We start from the raw sequence: 13,150 nt of genomic DNA on the forward strand, positions 1-13,150 counted from the left end.
AAGCCTTCCCCACGGGAAACTAAAAACATTCCAGTTCCACGACCTCTATCCTCTCACTGTGTAAACGGACACTCTCCTTTAAAACTGACCGTCGTCTCCGTAAAGGGCCTACGGAAAAGCAGCCCGTACGTACTTTTTAGATTTCACCGGGATGTACTTGGCAAAATCCACGAGGAAACACTCCGCCAGGTAATGGTCTGCCGAAGACACGATCGACTTGATAATGGCCCTGCACCAGCACTTCAGCTCCTGGCAATACACCACGCAGACCTACAACGAAGAACCCTCAGCGGTAAGACCTCCGGGCGCAGGGAGCACCAAGAGGCACCCCCAAACCATCTCAGCCCACACTGCGCCTCCGGGAAGAGGAAGGCGTGGCAGGAGGCCGGGCTGCCCACGCTGCCCACTGCTGGGCGGCAAACGGGGCACGGGGCCCCCTAGGCCCACCGGTGGCTCCCCCACTATGGTCGGTCTGACTCCTTAACTAAGGACAAGTTTTTGAAAGTAAAAGAAGGAAAACGTGTTGCTTTGCCTTCTTCAAGCAGAAAACACAGCTTAGAAACGATGGGACGCCTGGGTGGCTGGGCGGTGGAGCCTCTGCCTTCGGCTCAGGCCCTGATCCTGGAGACCCGGGATCGAGTCCGGTGTCGGGCTCCCTGCGAGGAACCCGCTTCTCCCTCTGCCTGGGTCTCTGCCTCTATCTCTCTCTCTCTGTGTCTCTCGTGAATAAATAAATAAAATCTTAAAAAGAAAAGAAAAAAAGAAACAATCGCCAAGCAGGTTGCCAGACCCCTGCGAACCCGTGCCCCAGGCTCGACCCCCCGAGTCCCACAGCAGGGCTGTTACTGCAGCCGGTGGGTCTGCTGTCGCAGCTGAGCCCCAGCTGGGGGACGACGTGGCTGCCCGCCGCGTCCCAGGCGCTGCACCCCGTCTCCAGCAACCGCCGCTCCGCGACTCAAGAAATGAGCGTCCGCCCGCGGCGCCGCTCCAGGGACGCTGCCCTGCAGGAGGGACAGCCGCCTGGGTCCTGATGTCCCGGCGGATGGCCAGGCCACAGAGGACTCGACTGCGACCCCGGCAGGCAAGCCAGATGCTGCCCGCAGGCTCGCGAGGGGCCCCCGGAAGAGAGCTGCGTCCGGCAGGAGGAGGTGAGCCGGCTGCGCTCCAGGACCGAGGCTGGACACGTTTCACAACGGGTGGGCTCCTGGGGGCCGCACAGAATCGCAAAGTCCAGCACTCGAGAGAAATCGTGCCAAAGGAGGGAGGGTGTCTCTGTTTAACGCTTAAGTCAAAGCAACCTGTAGGAATGGTGCAAACAGGTAATAAATAGTTCACACGGCCAGCCAGCCTTGAACTGGGGGCTTATGGGGCTTCCACCAACCCAACGTGGGGTCATTTAAGTATCAAGAACAACGATTGTAGTGCATGGATATATTAAAAGCCATGAGTTCAACGCAGTACTTTAAAAATGAAGAGGGGGATCCCTGGGTGGCGCAGCGGTTTGGCGCCTGCCTTTGGCCCAGGGCGCGATCCTGGAGACCCGGGATCGAATCCCACGTCCGGCTCCCGGTGCATGGAGCCTGCTTCTCCCTCTGCCTGTGTCTCTGCCTCTCTCTCTCTCTCTCTCTGTGACTATCATAAATAAATAAAAATTTAAAAAAAAATAAAAAATAAAAAATAAAAATGAAGAGGAAGAGGGACGCCTGGGTGGCTCAGTGGTTGAACATCTGCCTTTGGCTCAGGGCGTGATCCTGGGGTCCTGGGATCGAGTCCCGCATCAGGTTCCCCACAGGGAGCCTGCTTCTCCCTCTGCCTGTGTCTCTGCCTCTCTCTGTGTCTCTCTCATAAATAAACAAAATATTTATTAAAAAATAAAGAGGAAGAGAGAAAAACAACACAGACCCCTGGACACCCGTGTAGACAGCTGGGCACGAACCTCTATGTCAGTAAGGGAAACACTCAAGCAATGCTTCTACCTTTCCAGTATGAACCGTACTGCACCAGCGAAGCCTCCTTTTTGCTGCTCATGACTTTGGCCAACAAGTTAATGGTATGGAAAAGAATAAGAAATGTTATTAATGATGATTTTCTTAAAAGGGGGACCGAATTCAAGTAATTTCTCATTTTTCTCATAGCTTAAAAATTATAAACCTCTTTCCAGTAGAAAAACTCAAACTCTTCTGAAAAGTGACTGATGGGCAGAGAATCAGACAATGGGCCCGGGAGCAAAGGTTGCTAGAAAGGAAGAAAGGGCGATGATGCAAGAAGGAAAATAAACAAGCATGAGTTGGCCAAAGTCTCAGGCAGCACAAGGGAGGTACTGGCCCTAGCCTGAAAACCCTCAAGCCCTCTTGGCTGAGGCCCCCACACCTGTGATAGCTCTAGAATAACCCTCTGGTTCCCAGCCCGGATGCTTGAACTTGGAGGACACTCCACCTCCTGCTGCCCCACATGAATCTTGTATAATCTCTGCTTCCCAAAACCAGCCTGAATCTCGCACAAGGCAACGCTTATAAATAATTAAAATACTATACAAGCTTTTATTGCCAAAAGAGTGTGCATTTTAAGTAGCGGTGAAAGACACAGTGCTTTAAAGTACATTCAGATACATACCTGCCCTTCTTCCAACATTAACGGTTTTGTTTCTATATCTTGGCACATGCTATTATAGAAGTCATTCATGGCACTATTCAGTTTTTGATAATCAACTTCATGATCTAAAAAGGGACTACATCCTTTTATAATAACCCAGAAGCATCCTGGATCTTCAATCTGTAAAATTTTTAAAAGACAAAACAATGCATGGTTTAAAAGCAGAACCATAAAATAATAAACCTTAGAGGCATGGATAACTGTTACTAACTTAAGTGATTTAACAAATTCTAGAGGAGTATCTCTGTCCTAAACAGACCAAAGGTAAAAGATAAAAGACCTCTGATATAGACCAAATCATCACACTGTACACCTTAAACTCCTAAGTTTTATGCCAATTACATTTCAATTAAGCTGGAAAAAAGGTAAAAGATGCAAAGATAAAATTCTAGAACTTGTAAAAAAATTTTTTTAAAAACACATAACCAACATGTCAGTAATTTTTAACTATGTGCTGTGACTTAAAAAGCAGACCTCAATGCCCTCCATCTCTTGTATTTTTTAAATATCCGTTAACAGGGTGCCTGGGTGGCTCAGGGGGTTAAGCATCTGCCTTCAGCTCAGGTCATGACCCTGGGGTACTGGGATTGAGTCCTGCTCATCAGGGAGCCTGCTTCTCTCTTTCCCTCTGCCTGCCACTGCCCCGGTTTGTGCTCTTTTGCAAATTAATTAAATATTCATAACAAAATACAAAAGCAAAGTTCCATTTTTGTAATATGCTATGTCTTTTATAAGAGAGAAGGAAATATGAATACACATATATTCTGCTCATATTAAAAAAAATGACGGCAGATAAACCAAAACAAACACAAGTCATTGCCAACAGGAAGCCAGGAATAGAAGGGACAAGGATGAAAGACTTCTTTGAATGCACCTTGTAGATCAGTGTCATTAGAAACCAAGATTTTCATTGTTAGAAGACACAGATGTAAAATAAAAAGTTAAATTTGACTTGAAAGCATCAATAGGAATTCGTGACTTTCCAAGTGTATTTATTTCCTAACTCTGCCTACTGAAAGGGCCTAAAAGCAATGACATCCCAAGACTTTGGATCCTAGGTACCTGGTGGCAGGGATACAGGTGTTCACTTTAGTATTCTATTTTTCTAAATATTTGAGTATTTTTTTAATAATAAATAGCTGGAAAAAAAGGAATAGTGGACCATGCTGATTCCAGGTCACAGAGTCCTTTTCCTCTGCATGGACTCACCCACCTGCAAGTAACTATGATAAACAGAGGAAAAAATACAAAACAACTATTAAGGCTCTAAAGAGAACCACAGGGACTGGACGCTTTGCCAGGAGGATACTTCTCCTGGTAGAGGAGGAAGGGCTGTAACTCCACCAGAAAGCCACAGTGTGTGTGACTTGAGGAACCAGAGAAGGGAGTCTGGGGACTACAAAAGCAGCTTTAAGTTTAGGGGAGAAGTTCTGAAAGAGCCGCAATGGGGAGAGCCAAGTCCCTGGCAAGCCTGCATGGCACAGGGGAGGCCCCAGCAGCCTGGGGCAAAGTAATCACCAGGAGGTGGACAGAAACACTACAGAGTGTTAGTGCTGCCCGTGAGAAGTGCCACCTCTCTCCCAGCACGTCCCGTCCCCACCCCTCTGCACCCTGGCCCCTCTAAGATGCCTGCGTGGGGAGGCTCACGGCTGATGGGAGCTGCCCGTCCTGGGCAGCTCCTGACCGACCCTCAGGCTCCCTTCCTGTGAGCACCTCCTCACAAGGGCTTACAGGTGCCAATCCTCCCTGTCCCTTTGAGTCGGGTGTGCATCTTCCAGTACCCAGGATTAAGTCTCAAGGACCTGCCAGCCTTGGCTGGGACCTGTAACCACCAGTGAGGCAGGAGCAGAGGCCTCCTTCCTTGGCTAGCAGAGCCCCTCCTTTCCTCTTCCTCAGTCTCCCCCCAAAATGCTCGGCCACCTCTGTCCTGCCCCAGCTCCCGCCCCTACTGCCTGCAGCTAAGCCTTTCACTGGTGTCTGCCTTTGTTGGTCTCTGGCACCATTACTGGGAAAGAGTTTGCAGCAGGAGTCCTGCCAAGTTAAGGAGGCTCAGCCAGCATCGAGGGCTCTCCGCAGAAACCCGACGTGCCAAGCCTGAGAATTCAAGACCACGCTGCTGGGCAAAGAAAATGTGCTCTACCCCCAAGGGCAAAAGCCAAGGGCGGCTTGAAGAGTATGAACCGGGCCTCCCGGAGGGTGGACAGAGCGACAGAGCAAGTGACTGAAGTGCAAGTCAACACTCTTGACCATACCTGCAACATCCAGAGTGGCAGTTACTAGACACATAAAGAGATGAAAATGGGATATGTGGCCAACGACCAAAGCAGCCAGTACAAGGGAACCCCAGGCTGCCCAGAAGTTGACATGAACAGGCAAGGACTTCAGAGCAACTGTTAGAAATACATTGGAACAACTTAAGGATAAGACAGTTATAGTGAGTGAGTTCATTACTTAAGAGGAGAATTTAAAAAAAAAAAAAAAACTTTAGAAAATTCCAGAACTACCAAAGTAAAACAAACAAAACAAAATTTTAGTAGTGGCGTGCTCACTACTCCTATTCAACATCGTACTGGAGGCCCTAGTGGGTATCACAAGATAAAGAAAAGGTCAGCAAGACTAGAAATGAAGAAAGAAAAGTGTCTCTATCCACAGTTATCTCAATGGAAAACCCTAAGGAATCTATAAAAAATATATTAGAACTAGTAAGCGGCTCTAACAAGGTTCCCGGGTACAAAGTCATATATTCAACTGCACATCTATATTTAGCAATGAAAACTGGAAATTTAAATTTAAAAAATAGTACCATTTTCAACAGCACTAAAAAACAGGCTTACTCAGGACTGAATCCAACAAAACATATGCAAGATTTGTGTGTGTTCACAGGTACACAAACTGATCAAACAGATCAAGGAAGACCTTTATGCCAATATACTGTGTTCATGGATTGTTGAGATGTTAATTTTCCCCACAATGATCTACAAATGCAACTCAATTCCAGCAGGAATTGAGAAATCAATGAACTCACTGTGAAATTCTCATTGGAAAGGCAAGGAACTAGAATGGCTCAAATAATTCTGAAAAAGAACAACACAGTTGGAAGACTGAACAGTGTGATACTGGAGAAAGCACAGACACATAAACCAACAGCACAGAAACAGACCCACACATACATCGTCAACTGATTCTCAATAAAGACACAAAAGCAATTCGGTGGAGAAAGGGTAGTTTTTTTAACAAATGGTACTGGAACAATATTATCCATATGCACAAAAATGAGCTTTGATCCATTCTTTGCATCAGCTACAAAAATTAACTCAAATAGGGGCTCCAGGGTGGCTCAGTCAATTAAGTGTCTGCCTTTGGTTCAGGTCATGATCCTGGGTACTGGGATGGAGCCCTGTGTCAGGCTCCCTGCTCAGCCAGGAGTCTGCTTCTCCTTCTCCTTGTGCCACTCCCCTCTGCTCGTGCTCTCTCAAATAAAAATCTTAAAAAAAAAAAAAATAACTCTGATGGATCCTGTATCTAAATGTAAAACACAAAACCATAAAATTTCTAAAAGAATACATGGGGGAAATCTTTGAGACTGTGGGTTAAGACTTTAGCTAGAACACCAAAGGTATAATTTGTAGAAGCAAAAATTGATAAACTGGACTTACTCCGAATTCAAAACTTCTGCTCAATGGAAAGCACATTGTCAAGAGAAAGAAAAGTCGCAAACTGGAAGAAAATATTTGCAATCACATCCAACAAAGAGCTTCATCCACAGTACATAAACTCTAAATACTCAATAAGAAAATGACCCAGTTAGAGAACCAGACAGATGCAAATGGACACTTGACCTGAAAAGATGGAAAAATGGCAAACAAATGTTGTGCCCAAGATTGCAAATCCGAGAAACCACTGAGGAGCCGACACCAATGCAAACATGCCAGGTTTATTTATAAGCTCGAGCTTGGGTCCAAGTGCACCCCACACAGCGGAGCAGGGACTTGGACCCTGAGACTAAGAGGCAAAGCAGCTTTATCGGGTCCAGTGGCCCATGAGATACTCAGAAAGTTGCACAGTCATGTCGGTCCACACGCAGGTGGCCGATTGAATTACACCTTAGCCTATAGGATCCACTTGAGCTGGCCTAGTACTGTGGTCAGAATCGGCGCCCAGTTTTGGGGGGCACAAAGCAGGGTTACATTGTTATGAGCAGATTTCCGATTAGGGTGTGCCCAGCGGCTGGACTAGGGTGGGGCAGCGCCTCAAGCCATAAGCAGGTCATGTGGGGGTCATAGGGGAGGTGGCAGGTGTAGCACAAAATGGAATCAGTCCTGCTCTGCTTGTCCAGGGGTAGGGGATTTTTGTTAAATTTCCTGGGTCCCACACAAGCACCTGGAAAAATGATCAACATATCATCTGCCATTAGAAAATGCACATTCAGGGTGGCCTGGATGGCTCAGCAGTTTAGCGCTGCCTTCAGCCCAGGGTGTGATCCTGGGGTCCCAGGATCGAGTCCTAAATCAGGCTCCCTGCATGGAGCCTACTTCTCCCTCTGCCTGTGTCTCTGCCTCTCTCTCTCTGTGTGTCTCTCATTAATAAATAAATAAAATATTTTTTTTTTAAAAAAGAAAGAAAATGCCATTCAAACCACAGCGAGATACCACCATACAGTAAACTAAACATCACCAGAATGGCTGAAATCTATAAAACTGACCATCTCATGTGCTGGTGAGAATGCAGAGCCACTAGAGCTTTTTTTTTTTTTTTTTAGATTTTTTTTTCATTTGTTTTTATTGAAGTTCAATTCGCCAAAGTAGAGTGTAACACCCAGTGCTCACCCCACCAAGTGCCCTCCTCAGTGCCCGTCACCCAGTTACCCCATTTTTTTTTAAGATTTTAAGTAATTTCTACACCCAGCATGGGGTTCAAACTCACAACCTCAAGATCAAGAATGCAGGGACTGAGCCAGCCAGGGGCCCTGCAGCTGGAGCTCTCCCACACCGCAGATGGGAACGCATAACGGTACAGTTCCACTTACTAGACAGCTAACACAGAAGCTACTGTTTATCCTTGAGGCTGACCTTACGTTCACACAAAAACCTGTATGAACAAGTTGTAGGAGCTTTATTTATAATCTCAAACATAAACTCAACTCACAAGGCCTGCGGCTGGTGACTTTACAAATTGCTGCACATTCACACAGTGGACCAGTACCCAGGGGTAAAAAGGAGGACATTATGATTCATGCAACCATTCAGGCAGGTCTCAAACGTAAATGCTCAGAGTAGCCAGATTCCAAGGCTACCTCTTTTTTTTTTTAATTTATTTATTCACGAGAAAAACAGAGAGAGAGAAAGAAACATAGGTAGAGGAGGAAGCAGGCTCCCTGCAGGGAGCCCGATGTGGGACTCGATCCCAGGACTCCAGGATCACACTCCAAGGCAAAGGCAGATGCTCAACCATTGAGCCACCCAGGCGGCTCCCAAGGCTACCTCCTACTCCATGATTCCACCTGCACGTTTCCATTTTTACAACATCCTGGAAAAGGCAAAACTAATAGGGTAAAGACCAATGGTTGCACAGGACATAGAGTGGGGCAAAGAAAGGGCCATGAAGGAACACAAGGTCATGGAGGGGTGATGGAACTGCTCTCTGCTTGGACTATGGTGGTGGTTACAGGACTGTAAGCATCTTTCAAAATGTCACAGAATTCTACATGAAAAAGAATAAATTTTACCATATGTAAATCATACCTCAATTTAAAAACTAGTTTATGAGTCTAAAAAAAGAAGGTCCTTGGAGGGGGGACTCAGTCAGTTAAGCATCAGACTCTTGGTTTCGGCTCAGGTCATGACCTCAGGGTGGTGAAATCGAGTCCCACCACAGGCTCTGCTCTCAGAGCGGGGAGTCTGCTTGAGATGCTCTACCTCTGCCCCTCTCCCCACTCATCAGTGAACCTGCTCTCTCTAAAATAAATACAATCTTAAAAAAAAAAAAAAAGAGGGATCCCTGGGTGGCGCAGCGGTTTGGCGCCTGCCTTTGGCCCAGGGCGCGATCCTGGAGACCCGGGATCGAATCCCACGTCGGGCTCCCGGTGCATGGAGCCTGCTTCTCCCTCTGCCTGTGTCTCTGCCTCTCTCTCTCTCTCTCTGTGACTGTCATAAATAAATAAACATTAAAAAAAAAAAAGATGTGAAGCAAACATGGCAAAATGTCAAAAGATTGGACAAGGCTAAGTGGCAGATGTCCAGGTGTTTGTGATTGTATCTTTTATACTTCTTTGTATGTCCAGAATAATTCCTAATAAAAAGCTACATTTTAAATTATTTTTAATCACAAGGAATGATTTTTTAAAGGGCTGCTTGTCCTCTGATGGGATATCGCCTATGCAGTATTTTTACTAAAAATGCCTAACCTAAACGTAAACATGAAGAAACAGACAAATCCGAATTGAGTGCTATTTTGCTAAGTGACTTCCCTTGTCCTTCATAAATTTCAGTGACACAAAAAAGCCAGGGAACTGACCTAAATTAAAGGAGACCAAGAAGCCATGACAACTAAACACAACGTACAATTTTTTACTGGATCCTGGAGTAGAGAAAACAAACTCTAGAATATATTATTGGGACAACTGAAGAAATTTGAACATAAACTATGTGTCATGGTATCGGATCAATGTTAAATTTCTCAAGTGGGATAATTACAGAATGATGATGTTAGGTCTTTTTTCTCAGGATATACATGTGTAAGGACCTAGGGTTCTCAACTAATTCTCAAGTGGTTCAGCAAAAAAGCAAATAATTCTCTATATATCTATTTATAAAGAAATACGTAAACCAACCAATTATTAATAATTAGGGTATAGAACATACGGTTCTTCTCAATATGGTTTTTGTAACTTGTTTTTATATCTGAAAATCTTCAAAATATCAAGTTGGAGAAAAATGCTTAAATAAACTTTTAAGGCATCACCGATCCTTTGAAGTTTCCAGAAGTTATCTTTTTTCTTTTCTTTAAAGAAACCCAGCCTATAAAGCCTCAGAACTGTAGGCCGGGTTCAGTTTTACCAGCCAGGGGAACACGTGCTTTCCTGGGAGGGGATGGGCTCACTAGGGTACGGTGCCACCCCAGCTCTGACACTGGCTGCTTCCAGCCAAGTCTAGAAAGCAACACTGCCCACATTGTAAACACCAGCCTTACACATTTTCCCCCCTTGCGTGTCTGTTGTATTTCCATTAGAAAAATATCATCTATATAAAATTTTGGTCCACTTTCTTCTCCTTTATCCCTAACATCCAAACTCAAATACTTAAATTTTATTCAAGCAAAAGCAGAATCATTTATCTGGCAAGAGAACTACATATTTCACATCGTTAATAGGGTTTAATTGAATTAGACGTGTTCTTTATTATTTCTCAGGAATGATTGATCTACCTTTTCTATGTTGTTTCCTACATTATTTGTTATTTCCTTTTACTTTCACTTCCCTGAGTAATTATGTCTTGAGCATCTCATTCCCCATATTCAGTAATATGTGCGTCCAAGTGTGATTTATAACATCATCTCATCTTTAATTTCTGTTCAATTCCCCTTAGTGTATGGTATTTCCATAATAACTCCAGATATTTTAGTCGAACACACTTGCCAAGGTCGATTGTAAAAATTAAGATGTTAATTTTAAAATGCCATGACAGGGGAATCAATCCCTGGGTGGCGCAGCAGTTTGGCACCTGCCTTTGGCCCAGGGCGCGATCCTGGAGACCCCGGATCGAATCCCACGTCGGGCTCCCGGTGCATGGAGCCTGCTTCTCCCTCTGCCTGTGTCTCTGCCTCTCTCTCTCTCTGTGACTATCATACAAAAATAAAATAAAATAAAATAATAAAATAAAATAAAATAAAATAAAATAAAATAAATAATAAAAAATAAAATAAAATAAATAAAAAATTAAATTAAATTAAATTAAATTAAATTAAATTAAATTAAATTAAATTAAATTAAATGCTGTGACAATTCCAAACCAAACAGCAAGCCTTGGCCACTTATAGTCATGTTGACAGGAGAGGTCCTTGGACTTTCAATCTCAACGCAGCCTCCTTTGGTAGGAAAACCACTCCTGAGATGCTGTTTGTGGATTCCATGGACAGCACTGAAATCGTTCATGTGAGTCAAAGAACAGCTGTTTTACCACAGCCTGCAGCTTTCAGAATTTCACCCGTGTCACCTGTGTTTGCTTAGCTCCTGCCACCCCTCCTGGCACAAGCTGTCCACTTGAAGGGTCCACACCTCGCTGTCCAGAAAGATAGTCGGCTGGAACACAGCTTGACTGTTAGCCCAAAGGCCCTGGGACTTTTCCAGTCCGATCACCTTTCTTATCAAAGATGCCACAGCTAATCCTTTTCTCCTGCAGCCCTGCTGGGAGAACAGGCCCACGTACACCATTCCCCCTGCGTCTCACTGCACTCCTGACCGTGGCACGCTGCCTGCACTGCTTTAATACATATTTTTAATCAACACCTTTTTCTTCACTAGATTCACCCTAACAGCCTTGCAACGCTAGTTATGTTTTTATTTCTAAAATCTCTTACAACAAATATTAACTGTTAACTTTTAAAAATTTAAAAGTAATTTCTAATGATGCGAACTACTCCCATATTGCACAGAACTCTGCTGAGGGTGAACAGGTAAGAACTGGAGGTGTGGGCAGACCAGAGCTGACAGGGTACAGGGTAGAGAAAAGGATCCAAGACAGGGGTCGCTTCCCCAGTCTGAGGCAGGGAGAAAGCAACATCCCCCCCCCTTGCCAAAAACTCTGTCCCAGGGGATTTTGCACGTGGTAGGATCCGTAACCCTAGAAGAGCCGTGTCTTTCCAAAGGAGAAACTGGAGATGCCTATTTAGGACTGGTGATGAAGAGGGGCCTGCTAATTGGATCTGAAACCCCTAAAAGTCTTGGAATGAATCCTCTTTGAGAATCAGATGCTTCAAATGTTCGTGAACTCTCCTCATATAAATCACCTACCTAAGCCCTAAAACAAGAGAGGGAAAGTTGATGGTCTTTCAAAATCCCATCATTTGCTACGTTCCTCTCCTCTGCCCAAAGCAACATGATTTAAAAAAAAAAAAAAGAAAAAAAAAAGGTTTGGATTTCCTTTTCCAAGGGACTGAAAGCCAGCCCTTTTCTCTGCTATCTAAACTCCTCCCTCAAAAAAAAAAAAATTAACTCCTCCCTCCAACTCACCTTGTGAACACAGTATACCTCAGTCTCCCCCCCCCCCCATCTCACCTGAGATGCAGGTAAGTCTACACCGTCTTACCTGAGACACGAAACTGCAGCTGCGGGCAGGTCCCACCTCCCTCCACCCGGCCGGGACGGAGCATCACCGGAGCGGGGCGGGGGTTGGGTACCGAGCATCACGGGAGCCCCAGGGGCCGGGCATCACCGGAGGGGGGGGCGGTACCGAGCATCACCGGAGCCCCGGGGGCCGGGCATCACCGGAGGGGGGGGCGGTACCGAGCATCACCAGAGCCCCGGGGGCCGAGCATCACCGGAGGGGGTGGCGGTACCGAGCATCACCAGAGCCCCGGGGGCCGAGCATCACCGGAGCGGGGCGGGGGGGGGGGCGTACCGAGCATCACCGGAGCCCCGGGGGCATCACCGGAGCCCGGGGGCCGAGCATCCCGGAGGGGGGGTGGCGGTACGAGCATCACCGGAGCCCCGGGGTCGAGCATCCCCGGAGGGGGGGGTGGCGGTACCGAGCATCACCGGAGCCGGGGCGCACGCGCGGGGAGGGGCCCCCAGAGGCGGGGGGCGGCGCGGGCGGGGTTCCCGGGGGCGGCCGGGCCGGGCGCGCATGGAGCGGTGGTTGCCCCGCGGCCGAGGTGCGCGCGCCGGAGAGGAGCCGTCGGGCGGCCCCCAAGTCCCGGGGCCGGGGAGCGGGGGAGCACCGGAGGAGTTTCGGGGCCCGGGGCCACGACTGCCTTTGCACCCCGTGTCCCTGGCCGTACGCTGGCGCCCCGGGGCGGAAGGGCGCGTCGAGGGAGCGCAGGCGGGGGCCCGGGGCGCACGCGGCAGCCCACCCGCGAGCCCGGAGCCCGGAGCCCGGAGCCGGGAGGCCGGAGGCCGGAGGCCGGAGCCCGGGGCGGCCCCTGCTCACCTTCAGCACCAGCACCTCGAGCATCTTGCCGCGCCCCTGCCGGGCCTCCGGGCCTCCGGGCCTCCGGGCCGCCGCTCCCTCCCTCGGAAGGCCGGTGCCGGCCGATCCCGCCGTCGGGGCCCCGCAGGCCCGCCCGTCCGCGCCCTCGGGCTCGGCCACCGCGCACGCCTCGAGCCTTCCAGAAGGCCGCCCGCCAACCGCCGGGGCAACCGCCGGCCTCCCTGCGCAGGGGGCGGCGGGGCGGGGCGGGGCGGGGCGCGCGGGGCGGGGCGGGGGCGGGGGCGGGGCCCGGGTCACGTGGCCGCCCCGACCCCCGCGGGCTCCCCCCCACCTGGAGGCCTCAGGGGTCAGGAAGG

General features: G+C 48.1%; 1 protein-coding gene across 7 annotated transcripts in view; it reads right to left on the bottom strand.

Moving 5' to 3' along the window:
- Window positions 1-12,834, bottom strand: part of TDRD12 (tudor domain containing 12) — a 71,116-nt gene extending 58,282 nt beyond the window's left edge. For 6 of the 7 annotated variants that reach the window (XR_008662628.1, XR_008662629.1, XM_055311985.1 and 3 more), the window contains exons 1-3: window positions 12,795-12,834; window positions 2,614-2,772; window positions 134-270 (exon numbers count right to left, since the gene is read on the bottom strand). Coding sequence is in view for 4 of the 7 variants with exons in the window: in XM_055311985.1 (XP_055167960.1) it covers window positions 134-270; window positions 2,614-2,772; window positions 12,795-12,818 (320 nt within the window). In the remaining 3 variants the exon portion in view is untranslated. Of the gene's footprint in view, window positions 1-133; window positions 271-2,613; window positions 2,773-12,794 lie in introns of those variants that run through there. The other variant, XM_055311987.1, reaches the window with a different exon arrangement.
- Window positions 12,835-13,150: the final 316 nt, after the last annotated feature.

The sequence above is a fragment of the Nyctereutes procyonoides genome, unplaced genomic scaffold (genome assembly GCF_905146905.1).
Source record: "Nyctereutes procyonoides isolate TBG_1078 unplaced genomic scaffold, NYPRO_anot_genome, whole genome shotgun sequence".
Classification (NCBI taxonomy): Eukaryota; Metazoa; Chordata; class Mammalia; order Carnivora; family Canidae; genus Nyctereutes; species Nyctereutes procyonoides.